At 41.0% G+C, this 14,048-nt stretch overlaps 1 protein-coding gene across 1 annotated transcript in view; it reads right to left on the minus strand.

Annotated features, from left to right (window-relative positions):
• Window positions 1-11,649, minus strand: part of LOC143301130 (uncharacterized) — a 12,104-nt gene extending 455 nt beyond the window's left edge. The window contains exons 1-4 of the mRNA XM_076615186.1: window positions 11,461-11,649; window positions 8,826-8,933; window positions 5,601-5,687; window positions 1-1,101 (exon numbers count right to left, since the gene is read on the minus strand). The exon at window positions 1-1,101 is cut by the window's left edge and continues 455 nt beyond it. Of these exons, the coding sequence (XP_076471301.1) occupies window positions 1,031-1,101; window positions 5,601-5,687; window positions 8,826-8,933; window positions 11,461-11,527 (333 nt within the window). The 5' untranslated portion in view covers window positions 11,528-11,649 and the 3' untranslated portion in view covers window positions 1-1,030. The remainder of the gene's footprint in view (window positions 1,102-5,600; window positions 5,688-8,825; window positions 8,934-11,460) is intronic.
• Between the last annotated feature and the right edge of the window lie 2,399 nt (window positions 11,650-14,048).

The raw sequence follows: 14,048 nt of genomic DNA on the forward strand, positions 1-14,048 counted from the left end.
TTCCTCTACAGGCTGGGTGTAGAATGCATGTGACTCTCTTCCTATTGCCCTCGCTGATAAAGAACTTACCCCCGGAAACGGAGTGTGGCTGCCTGCGTGGTGGGGTGGGAGCGGTCATGCGCGTAAGGGCCCACTCGTGTAATAAAAATACGAGTGAACGTGGGGCTTCAGTTGCAGCCCATGAACGAAGGAGAAGAAGAAGAAGAAGAAGATAAAGACTTTGTCTTGTCTTGATCTGTCTTTCTTGACTTGAATAAGATCTTCATTTTATTTTAAGACAGACGAGAAGTAAGAAAAAAATTATACTGGGTATGGGGTACTGTTTATTCATGTAGTCAATTATTCTAAAACATTAATTATTCAAATGATAACCCTCCATCACGACCGATCTTAGCAAAGCTATCATCATTGTTTTCAGCTTTTTTTTTTCTTTTTGAATTTGTTATTTGTTAGTTTCAACTTGATTATCATTCCCCCCCACTCCACCCCTGGACAATAGCAGATGTAAAAAAAAAAAAGCTCTTAAAAATAAACGTAAAACGATCGCTATTTTTAACACTATTATTTTTATTGCCTGTGCTGCATAAGGCTTTCATCTCTTTGAGTCTGCATGACACAAGAAAATATGACACTTGTTCTTCACACTTCCGGTTTCAGTTTCAAGAAAGTGTCAAAGAGTGTGGACTGATTCATATGCGCTACACCACATCTGCTGCAAAAAGAAAGGGAAAAAAATAAAGAAAAGAAAAATGGGTAAAAAAAAAAAAAAAAAGAGAGAGCATATGCCTGACCTTCATACAAACGCAGCTCATTGGTCAGGTCATGAGAGTCTACGCTAGGCTTAATCAAAACATGAATTGTTCTTTACATAGAAGATCCGAATAAATGTACATAAAAAGCACACACACACACACAAATGGCAGCAATTAAGGTGATATTCTTCTTTTGGCTAAAGTGAAACGCATCAGAGGACACATCAGAGTTGTGCACTGGCATGTCAGGGTCAAGGTCATGTGTAGGGCGCTGGGGTCTACAGGAAGCGGGCGATCACCAAGGTCACGATCATCAGGATCAAAGAAGACGCCGCAGAGGTTCCAGAGGCTGCAACATGGGGCAGCGGTGGTTAGTTCAACTATACTTGGTTGTGACTTTCTCGTGTGTTTCTGTTCAGTTTTGAGCTTTGAGTGATACTACACGGATGAAAATGGGTATCTGAGATAAAATTTAAAAAAAAACCCCACCTAAACAGCAACAAGAAAACAAACAAAATAGAATAAAAGGATTTCTTAAAATACGACATTACTCAAATGAATATTTGAAAAAAGAAGAGATGGGGGCGGCGGGGTGGGGTAGAGGGATACGGGAGAGATTGCGGGGAGAAGAAGGGGTGGTAAAGGAATGTATGTATGTATATGAGCATATGTGTGTGTGCGCGCGCGTGTATGTGTGTGTGTGTGTGTGCGCGCGCGTGCGTGCGTGTGATAATGATGATAATAACGACGACAACGACGACGACGACACGACCATGATGATGATGCTGTTGATGATCTTATCATACTAATAATCATAATGTGTTGATGATAATCACCACCTTCACCGTCATCAACATAGTCGTTGTCGTCATCAAACCAGTAATGAGAAAATGAGATCCCGCTGTGCACGGCGCCTCACTACAGGAGAAGACTCGCCGCAGTGTATAGTGAAACACACATTACAGACTCACCGCAGTGTATAGTGAAACACATTACAGACTCACCGCACTGTACAGTGAAACATATTACAGACTCACCGCACTGTACAGTGAAACACATTACAGACTAACCGCACTGTACAGTGAAACATATTACAGACTCACCGCACTGTACAGTGAAACACATTACAGACTCACCGCACTGTACAGTGAAACATATTACAGACTCACCGCACTGTACAGTGAAACACATTACAGACTCACCGCACTGTACAGTGAAACATATTACAGACTCACCGCACTGTACAGTGAAACACATTACAGACTCACCGCACTGTATAGTGAAACACATTACAGACTCACCGCACTGTACAGTGAAACATATTACAGACTCACCGCACTGTACAGTGAAACACATTACAGACTCACCGCACTGTACAGTGAAACATATTACAGACTCACCGCACTGTACAGTGAAACACATTACAGACTAACCGCACTGTACACAGTGAAACACACATTACAGATTCACCGCACTGTACACAATGAAACAAACATTACAGACTCACCGCACTGTACAGTGAAACACATTACAGACTCACCGCAGTGTATAGTGAAACACACATTACAGACTCACCACAGTGTATAGTGAAACACACATTACAGACTCACCGCAGTGTATAGTGAAACACATTACAGACTCACCGCACTGTATAGTGAAACACATTACAGACTCACCGCACTGTACAGTGAAACATATTACAGACTCACCGCACTGTACAGTGAAACACACATTACAGATTCACCGCACTGTACACAGTGAAACACACATTACAGACTCACTGCACTGTATAGTGAAACACACATTACAGGCTCACCGCACTGTACAGTGAAACACACATTAGACACTCACCACACTGTACACAGTGAAACGAACATTAGACACTCACCGCACTGTACACAGTGAAACACATTACAGACTCACCGCACTGTATAGTCGAACACACATTACAGACTCACCGCATTGTATACAGTGAGACACACATTACAGACTCACCGCACTGTACAGTGAAACACACATTACAGACTTACCGCACTGTACAGTGAAACACATTACAGACTCACCGCACTAAACTCAATGAAACACACATTACAGACTCACTGCACTGTATAGTGAAACACACATTACAGACTCACCGCACTGTATATGTACACAATGAAACACATTACAGACTCACCACACTGTACACAATGAAGCACATTACAGACTCACCGCACTGTACACAGTGAAACACACATTACAGACTCACCGCACTGTATAGTGAAACACACATTACAGACTCACCACACTGTACACAGTGAAACACACATTACAGACTCATCGCACTGTACACAGTGAAACGAACATTACAGACTCACCACACTGTATAGTGAAACACACATTACAGACTCACCGCACTGTATAGTGAAACACACATTAGACACTCACCGAACTGTACACAGTGAAACACATTACAGACTCACCGCACTGTATAGTGGTATACACATTACAGACTCACCGCATTGTATACAGTGAAACACACATTACAGAATCACCGCACTTTACAGTGAAACAAACATTACAGACTCACCGCACTGTACACAATGAAACAAACATTACAGACTCACCGCACTGTACACAATGAAACACACATTACAGACTCACCACACTGTATAGTGAAACAAACATTACAGACTCACCGCACTGTACAAAGTGAAACACAAATTACAGACTCACCGCACTGTACAGTGAAACACACATTACAGGCTCACCGCACTATAGTGAAACACATCACAGACTCACCGCACTGTACAGTGAAACACACATTACAGGATCACCGCACTATAGTGAAACACATCACAGACTCACCGCACTGTATAGTGAAACACACATTACAGACTCACCGCACTGTGCAGTCAAACACACATTACAGACTCACCGCACTGTACACAGTGAGACACACATTACAGACTCACTGCAATGTACAGTGAACCACACATCACAGACTCACCGCACTGTATAGTGAAACACACATTACAGACTCACCGCACTGTACACAGTGAGACACACATTACAGACTCACCGCACTGTACACAGTGAAACACACATTACAGACTCACCGCACTGTATAATGAAACACACATTACAGACTCACTGCACTGTATAGTGAAACACACATTACAGACTCACCGCACTGTATAGTGAAACACACATTACAGACACACCGCACTATACAGTGAAATACACATTACAGACTCACCGCACTGTACACAATGAAACACATTACAGACTCACTGCACTGTACACAGTGAAACACACATTACAGACTCACCGCACTGTATAGTGAAACACACATTAGACACTCACCGCACTGTACACAGTGAAACACATTACAGACTCACCGCATTGTATACAGTGAAAAACACATTACAGACTCACCGCACTTTACAGTAAAACAAACATTACACTGTACACAGTGAAACACACATTACAGACTCATCGCACTGTACACATTGAAACGAACATTACAGACTCACCGCGCTGTATAGTGAAAAACACATTAGACACTCATCGCACTGTACACAGTGAAACACATTACAGACTCACCGCATTGTATACAGTGAAAAACACATTACAGACTCACCGCACCTTACAGTAAAACAAACATTACAGACTCATCGCACTGTACACAATGAAGCAAACATTACAGACTCACCGCGCTGTACACAGTGAAACACACATTACAGACTCACCGCACTGTATAGTGAAACAAACATTACAGACTATCCGCACTGTACAAATTAAAACACACATTACAGACTCACCGCACTGTACAGTGAAACACACATTACAGGCTCACCGCACTATAGTGAAACACATTACAGGCTCACCGCACTGTATAGTGAAACACACATTACAGAGTCACCGCACTGTGTAGTGAAACACACATTACAGACTCACCGCACTGTACACAGTGAAACACACATTACAGACTCACCGCACTGTACAGTGAAACACACATCACAGACATACCGCACTGTAAAGTGAAACACACATTACAGACTCACTGCACTGTACAGTGAAACACACATTACAGACTCACTGCACTGTACAGTGAAACACACATTACAGACTCACCGCACTGTATAGTGAAACACACATTACAGACTCACCGCACTGTACACAGTGAAACACACATTACAGACTCACCGCACTGTATAGTGAAACACACATTACAGACGCACCACACTGTACACAGCGAAACACACATTACAGACTCAGCACACTGTACACAGTGAAACACACATTACAGACGCACCGTACTGTACAGTGAAACACACATTACAGACTCACCGCACTGTACACAGTGAAACACACATTACAAACTCACCGCACTGTACAGTGAAACACACACATTACAGACTTACCGCACTGTATAGTGAAACACACATTACAGACTCACTGCACTGTACACAGTGAGACACACATTACAGACTCACAGCACTGTACAGTGAAACACACACATTACAGACTCACCACACTGTAAAGTGAAACAAACAGACTCTCAGTACTTTTTAAAAAGCGGAAAAAGATGCATTAAAAACGCACCTCATAAAAGTTTAAAAAGATTCGGATTACTCACGCAGCCGCCTATGATACGCAAAACAATACTAAACTACACTACACTAAACTACACTACACTGCACTACACTGCACTACACACACACACACACACACACACACACAAGGTGTGTGTGTTAGAGAGAGAGAGAGAAAAAAAAGATATATATATATATATATATATATATATATATATATATATATAAATAAAAGAAGTAACAAGAAGAAGAAAAAAACACGTGAATTTACAGCATTTTTTATCGCCACCCTCTTGTGCCTCGCATTTGAGGGAAACGCAGTTTTCGTCTGCGGTGCAGGATTTGCCGCCTACCAATCCTGAAACACACGTGGTTTTCAGACCATGAAACCATGTCAACATCCAGATGACAGAACATGACGATAAACATCCAGGTGACAGAACATAATGATAAACATCCAGGTGACAGAATATGATGATAAACATCCAGATGACAGAATATGATGATAAACGTGCAGGTGACAGAACATAACGATAAACATCCAGGTGACAGAATATGATGATAATCATCCAGGTGACAGAACATGATGATAAACATCCAGATGACAGAACATGATGATAAACATCCAGGTGACAGAATATGACGATAAACATCCAGATGACAGAACATGACTATAAACATCCAGATGACAGAATATAATGATAAACGTCCAGGTGACAGAATATGATGATAAACATCCAGATGACAGAACATGACTATAAACATCCAGGTGACAGAATATGATGATAAACATTCAGGTGACAGAATATGATGATAAACATGCAGGTGACAGAACATGACGATAAACATGCAGGTGACAGAATATGATGATAAACATCCAGATGACAGAATATGATGATAAACATCCAGGTGACAGAATATGATGATAAACATCCAGATGACAGAACATGACTATAAACATCCAGGTGACAGAATATGATGATAAACATTCAGGTGACAGAATATGATGATAAATATCTAGATGACAGAACATGATGATAAACATCCAGATGACAGAACATGATGATAAACATGCAGGTGACAGAATATGATGATAAACATCCAGATGACAGAACATGATGATAAACATCCAGATGACAGAACATGATGATAAACATGCAGGTGACAGAACATGACGATAAACATGCAGGTGACAGAATATGATGATAAACATCCAGATGACAGAACATGATGATAAACATCCAGATGACAGAACATGATGATAAACATGCAGGTGACAGAACATGACGATAAACATGCAGGTGACAGAATATGATGATAAACATCCAGGTGACAGAACATGACGATAAACATGCAGGTGACAGAATATGATGATAAACATCCAGATGACAGAATATGATGATAAACATGCAGGTGACAGAACATAACGATAAACATCCAGGTGACAGAATATGATGATAAACATCCAGGTGACAGAACATGACGATAAACATGCAGGTGACAGAATATGATGATCAACATCCAGGTGACAGAATATGATGATAAACATCCAGGTGACAGAATATGACTATAAACATCCAGGTGACAGAATATGATGATAAACATCCAGGTGACAGAATATGATGATAAACATCCAGATGACAGAACATGATGATAAACATCCAGATGACAGAACATGATGATAAACATCCAGGTGACAGAATATGATGATAAACATCCAGGTGACAGAATATGATGATAAACATCCAGGTGACAGAATATGATGATAAACATCCAGGTGACAGAATATGATGATAAACATCCAGATGACAGAACATGACTATAAACATCCAGGTGACAGAATATGATGATAAACATTCAGGTGACAGAACATGATGATAAACATCCAGATGACAGAACATGATGATAAACATCCAGATGACAGAACATGATGATAAACATCCAGGTGACAGAATATGATGATAAACATGCATGTGACAGAACATAACGATAAACATGCAGGTGACAGAATATGATGATAAACATCCAGGTGACAGAACATGACGATAAACATGCAGGTGACAGAATATGATGATCAACATCCAGGTGACAGAATATGATGATAAACATCCAGGTGACAGAACATGACTATAAACATCCAGGTGACAGAATATGATGATAAACATCCAGGTGACAGAATATGATGATAAACATCCAGATGACAGAACATGACTATAAACATCCAGGTGACAGAATATGATGATAAACATCCAGGTGACAGAACATGATGATAAACATCCAGATGACAGAACATGATGATAAACATCCAGGTGACAGAACATGACTATAAACATCCAGGTGACAGAATATGACGATAAACATCCAGGTGACAGAACATGACTATAAACATCCAGGTGACAGAACATAATGATAAATATCCAGGTGACAGAACATGACGATAAACATGCAGGTGACAGAATATGACGATAAACATCCAGGTGACAGAATATGACGATAAACATCCAGATGACAGAACATAATGATAAACATCCAGGTGACAGAACATAATGATAAACATCCAGGTGACAGAATATGATGGTAAACATCCAGATGACAGAACATGATGATAAACATACAGGTGACAGAATATGATGATAAACATCCAGGTGACAGAACATGACTATAAACATCCAGGTGACAGAACATGATGATAAACATCCAGATGACAGAACATGATGATAAACATCCAGGTGACAGAACATGACTATAAACATCCAGGTGACAGAATATGATGATAAACATCCAGGTGACAGAACATGATGATAAACATCCAGATGACAGAACATGATGATAAACATCCAGATGACAGAACATGATGATAAACATCCAGATGACAGAACATGATGATAAACATCCAGGTGACAGAATATGATGATAAACATCCAGGTGACAGAATATGATGATAAACATACAGGCGACAGAATATGATGATAAACATCCAGGTGACAGAATATGATGATAAACATCCAGATGACAGAACATGATGATAAACATCCAGGTGACAGAATATGATGATAAACATCCAGGTGACAGAACATGATGATAAACATCCAGGTGACAGAATATGATGATAAACATCCAGGTGACAGAATATGATGATAAACATCCAGATGACAGAACATGATGATAAACATCCAGGTGACAGAACCATGCCTCCAAGAAGAAAACTGTGCAAGTTCCGTAGTGGTCTTCAACGTTTTGTGAATCCTATGTTATGATACGTCAATACGTTTAATTCCATTTCATTTTTATGCTAGTGTTTTTGCCATACTTAGGGAAGACTCAACCAAGGCGTTGGGTTATGTTACAGGCCAGTCGTCTGCTCCTTTATCTTTATCGATTAAGTGGTAGAGCGAATACTTACGAGATAGTCAGTACGCTTTGACACCTGGAAACTGGAACTGAAACTGTAATTTTCACGAGGGAGACACTTTTCACAAACATCGGCAGTACTTACTACATAGGTCGTCCTTCTCCGCGTAGTCTGTCTTGCACTTGCACACCGAGTCACACATGGCGTTTGCGTCACCGCAGTCGCTGTTGCCCATGCACTGCTCGTTTAGAGCTGCACACATAATGACGGACACATTGGCGGGAGCACGGGTGGCGAGACTCGTGCAATGGGACCCTGGACATCTTTCTGACCTGACCCATCTAGATTCACCCTGATAGGCTGGCGCACACACAAAGAAGCCCCTTCCAACCTATTTCTCTACATGAATGAGACAGACAGACAGACATACAGAGAGAGAGAGAGAGAGAGAGAGAGGGGGGGGGGGGTTCAAGATGCAGTATCATCTCTAAAAGATAAATTATCGACATGTCTGCTGATAAAAGGCGACATATATATATATTTTTATAGCATGGACATTACATCCACTGAACGCTTGATCATTTCCCCAAATTTCAGTGAGTACGCTGATTCATAATGGATGCCTAATCTGGTATTTATGTAAACTCTGTTATAATGTTGCATCTTTTGATGTTGAAAAGCGTTTGACTCGATTTACAGAAATATGCTTTGGCCCATACTTTTGAAAAATGGTGTGAAAGGGTAGTTATTTTGTTGTATAAGAAGCATGTATGATAATTTCTTCACACGCGGCAGGTAGTACTGGGTTACATGGTACCAGTAGCAACGGCATAAAGTGGCAAGACAGGGTCTCCAGTCTCCAGGTCCTAGAGAGGAGCGGCCTGCCCAGCATCGAAAACCTGCTGATCCAGTGCCAGCTTCGCTGGACAGGACACGTCCGCATGACAGACAACAGGATCCCGAAGATGCTATTGTATGGCCAGCTGAAGGAAGGCCACCGCGAGCTTGGAAGACCCTGCAAACGCTTCAAGGACACCTTGAAGACAAACCTCAAAGCCTGTGACATAGACATCGCTTCCTGGGAAACTGATGCCCTTGACCGCTCTCACTGGAGGATGCTGTGCTCTAGTGGCATAAAGACGTTTGAAAACAAGAGAACGCTGGCCATTAAGGAGACACGTGAGCGAAGGAAGCAGGGCTCAACTTCTGGAGACGTTTTCCCTTGCAACGCCTGTGAGAAGTGCTGCGAATCCAGAATCGGCCTCTTCTCCCATATAAGGACACACACCGACAGATAAGCCTGCCTGCCTACTCATCCGTCGGTCCGACGGGAGACTCCATCATCATCATCATGATGTCAAAGCGAGTGACATGTGGAGTCAAATCATCTCCGAACACAAAATAAAACTAATATCGTTCTTTTCAGGAATGGGGAGGTATATGAGCAGCAGAGATCACTGAACGTATAATAGACATGTATTGCCAGTTGTAAACATTTATGAATAATTAGGGATTTGCATTTCCGCGCTAAGCTTGGTTTTACAACCGCATGCAGGGATTTAACAAGCAAAGCAAAGAGAGCTCTTGTTGCGATAATGCAGTGGCTATATGCTTTGAATAACAAATCACCCAAGCTCCTTTTAAGGTTGCCAGATGCTCAGACTCACAATTTCTAATGCAATATGATTATGAAATTTGGGTATTGCATAAAGCAGCTGAACATTGTGAAAAAGTCAATTCATTTGCTTTAAACACGTTTCATGGTGTGGACAGGCGTGCACCTAATGATTTAGTCTGTGGAGAAATGAATTAATTACCCAATCATAATAATGTTCACTGTTAATTGCATTCGCTACTGGTTAAAGTAAAGTAAGTAACGGATGGAAAAGGTCAGACTACCAAGGAAAGCTTATGTAATGCTCTGTGAGTTAGATGTCCGAGGAAAAACGTGGGTGACTTATGTAAGGAAATGTCTTTTTTCAGTTGTTGAGTCAGTTACTGATTTTTAAGAGAGTTTAAACAATCATTTGATTGGATATGACAAAGTTGGAATGACTATATGCAAACTTAGTGAAAGATTTAATAGGTATCGCACATTTAATAACCCTTTGTATCGTTTGGAGACTTATTTACCGATTAATATAAACAGACATTTAGTGTCTTTAATGATCAGATTTCGTTCTAGAATATCTGATAAGAATGTTCATGCTTATCGATACAATCATCACACAGTTTACGATTTATCATGTCCACTGTGAAAAGAAACTAACTAAAGAAGATGAGATGCATTTTCGTCTCTGTTGTCCATTTCTAAAATTTGTTTGAAACGTACTTTTGCCAAAGTGTTTGTAAAAAAATCGAAAATGTTTCGAGATTTAAGCTATTGATGTCCTCTAGAAATGCTGTTACTATCCGAAAAATGTGTCTTTATTTGCATAAAGCGTTTAAAGTAAGAGAAAATGCGCTGACATGATATTTTCTTGAAAAGAAAAGAAAAACGATACACACCCCTTGACAAGGGTCAAAGGCCTTTGCTGGATAAACCATTAGTATTCTCACGCTCTCTCTTCTCTTTCTGTGTATGGAATATGACCTGTGCAAGACTATTTTCGTGAGTACTTTTTCTGATTAGTTTTATTTCTTGTTTTTTCGGGGGGGTTTTCCCCTTTCGCTCAGAGGCCTACATGTAAAAAAAAAAAAAAGAAAAAAAAAAAAGAAAAGAAAATAGCAATGCTTATTCCACTGCTCTCCTGAAATAAAATTCGTTTCGTTTACTTACCGACTACATCTCCAGAATCCACCTGCAACAGCACGGAGGCTAAGAGAAGGGGGACGATCAGATTCATGGTGCGTGCAGTGAGTGTGCGGTTCTCAAGGGGAGCCCGGAGAATGAGAGGACGTCAACACCGCGACGACGACAAACAGGTCTTTTCACGAGGGGCGTCCAAGGCAGCAATGAAACGGGCGAGTCAGACACTCCCTGGTTATTAGGTTTTAAAAAGCTCCTCACACCATGTACAGCCTGACAGTGTTGGTGTAAACATCTGTATCCGGGTTCACCACTACCCGTCCACCCTATGAGAAACGCCTACGTACGCACGCACTGATGCGTGTGGCCTGCTCCCCTTTCCATGGTCTGGTAAGTTTGGAAGATTCCAAAAGGCCCAGCAATGCTTTCAAAATAGCTGGTTGCCAGTCTTTGTGAATACTCTTGATCTCATCTCAAACATCAATTTAATGTTTTGTGGTGTCTGCCTTTAGATGATCTCTCCTGACTTTAGAATTGGGCTTGTTATTATTCCTCTGACATGTTTGGGGTCGGGGGGGGTGGGGCGGTGAGGGGATGTGGGTGTGTGTGGTGGATGGGGTAGCGGAGTGTAGGGGATCTTTCAAAGACGTTAAATGGTGCATTGCAAAGAGCGTCAGTGAAGCATTCTCACATAAAATTCACAAAACTAGTCAAACAGGTTTCTTTCACAATCATGTCTTTCAGAGTTCCCCACAGACACACTGCAGTTTCGTAAACAAGCATTCAGTTTGGAGCGCAATACTATGCGTCACGTTTGGTCTGTTGGATACATCCTGTTTGCTACGAATATTTAGAAGAGAATTTTTTTTTCACTTCTCAAATTTCGTTGTTCTATATGGTGTAATACTGTTGGAATAAGCTGAACATTTTTTTGGTACATTTTTAAAAAAAAAACGTAGTTCCTTCGCGTTAACTCCAGATGGAATCAGTTCGAATATCCTACATGATAATGGATAAAATATGCAAATATCAACAATAATAAAGAAAAAAACACATTCCAAATATTACATATAGTTAAAAAGATAACTCGTAACGAAAACAAAAAACAGAGAATAGGTGTAATGTGAAAACGAATCATACTTAATTGAAGAAAATATACCCAGAGAAAAAGTGTACTGTCGTTGACAGAAATGATAATTATATCGTGAAATAAAGACCGATACGAATACACGTACTGTGTACTGTCACAGGTACACCACAGGATCTAAAGATTCTTTTTTAAATATCAAAATCGTCGACAAAAGAAGTATTCTGTCGTCTGTATGTGAAATATTTACTTCAGTTCCATTGATGCAGAGAAGGGTTTTTCGCCTTCATCTTCTTCTCTTCTTCTTCTTCTTCTTGATCTCCCTAAACTCTGTGAAGTCACTGAGCGCAGCACAGAGAAAAACTGTTCATCAGATTCCTCCAGGGCAGTCTGTTACGTTTCAAAGTCTGGGTCTCTGCCAATGGTTTTCCTGTCCATTCTGCAATGCTGTATATTTATATATTTATTTCTTTTTTCTTTTCTTTTTTTTTGTACGCCTATAGTTCGGAAAACGAAAAGAATTGAGAGAAGGAATACGCTAAAATTTGCTAAAGGTGGACACACCAGGTCATTATGAATATTTTAGTTTGGTTGGGTGGCATTGTAGGAAAAAATGTTGACAAAAACTAGCTCTGAGTTAGGGAGATCTCTGTGGGGATCACACCCAATAACTCTACTCCTCTGTTCTCTGGAGGAAAATGTGTGATCTTTCTTCCTTTTTTGTTTTTTTGTGTTTTTTGGTTTTGTGTCCTGTGTGACAGGTCAGATGGAATAGGTTAGGTAGTGGAGGAAGGGGGAGAGAGTAGGATAGGGGGTTGGAGTGGGGAAGAGAGTGTGGGATAGGAGGGAAAGAGGAGAAGGTTTGAAGGGGTGGGGTTAATACCCAATACTTGGGAGGAAATAGTTAATCCTTTTTACTGTTTTGAAGTGTCTGCAGCTGATTGTGTCAGAACAACCTTCTGCAGTAACAATCACAGGCAGAGGCTTCACAAAAAAAGAAAAAAAGAGCACACATTTTCATCCAAAGAATGGGGGGATAAAATTATTGGGTGTGATCCCCTCCCACCCATCTCCCCCACCCACCCTCTGTCCTACTGTCCTTTCTCTGTCTTCCTCCCATCCTACCCTCCCTGCCACCCCCATCTCTTCCTCAGCCTACTCTTCCCCCCCTCCTCCCCCTATCTCGTCCTCATCCTAATCCTCCCTCAATCTCTTCCCCCTGGCCTATTCCCCCCACCCCCCTGTCCTACTCTCCCTCCACCCATCCTACCCCATGTCCTAGTCTTGATGATGAATAAGACAGAGAAAGACAGGAAGGTGGGGTGGTGAGGGACGGATTTAACTCAGTTGATTGTTGAATATTGGCACAAAGGGTAGTGAAGGTGGACGTTCCCTCTGTTAATCAATGGGCAGTAATTTCCAACTAAACCCATTGGCTTTTTTACCCAAACGACATAATCATTTGATTTCTCCGCTTCACATGCAGCTTGACACGATGGTAAAGCATTGTTTGCTAATGAGTATACACGCT

This window comes from Babylonia areolata, chromosome 27 (assembly GCF_041734735.1).
Source record: "Babylonia areolata isolate BAREFJ2019XMU chromosome 27, ASM4173473v1, whole genome shotgun sequence".
Taxonomy (NCBI): Eukaryota; Metazoa; Mollusca; class Gastropoda; order Neogastropoda; family Buccinidae; genus Babylonia; species Babylonia areolata.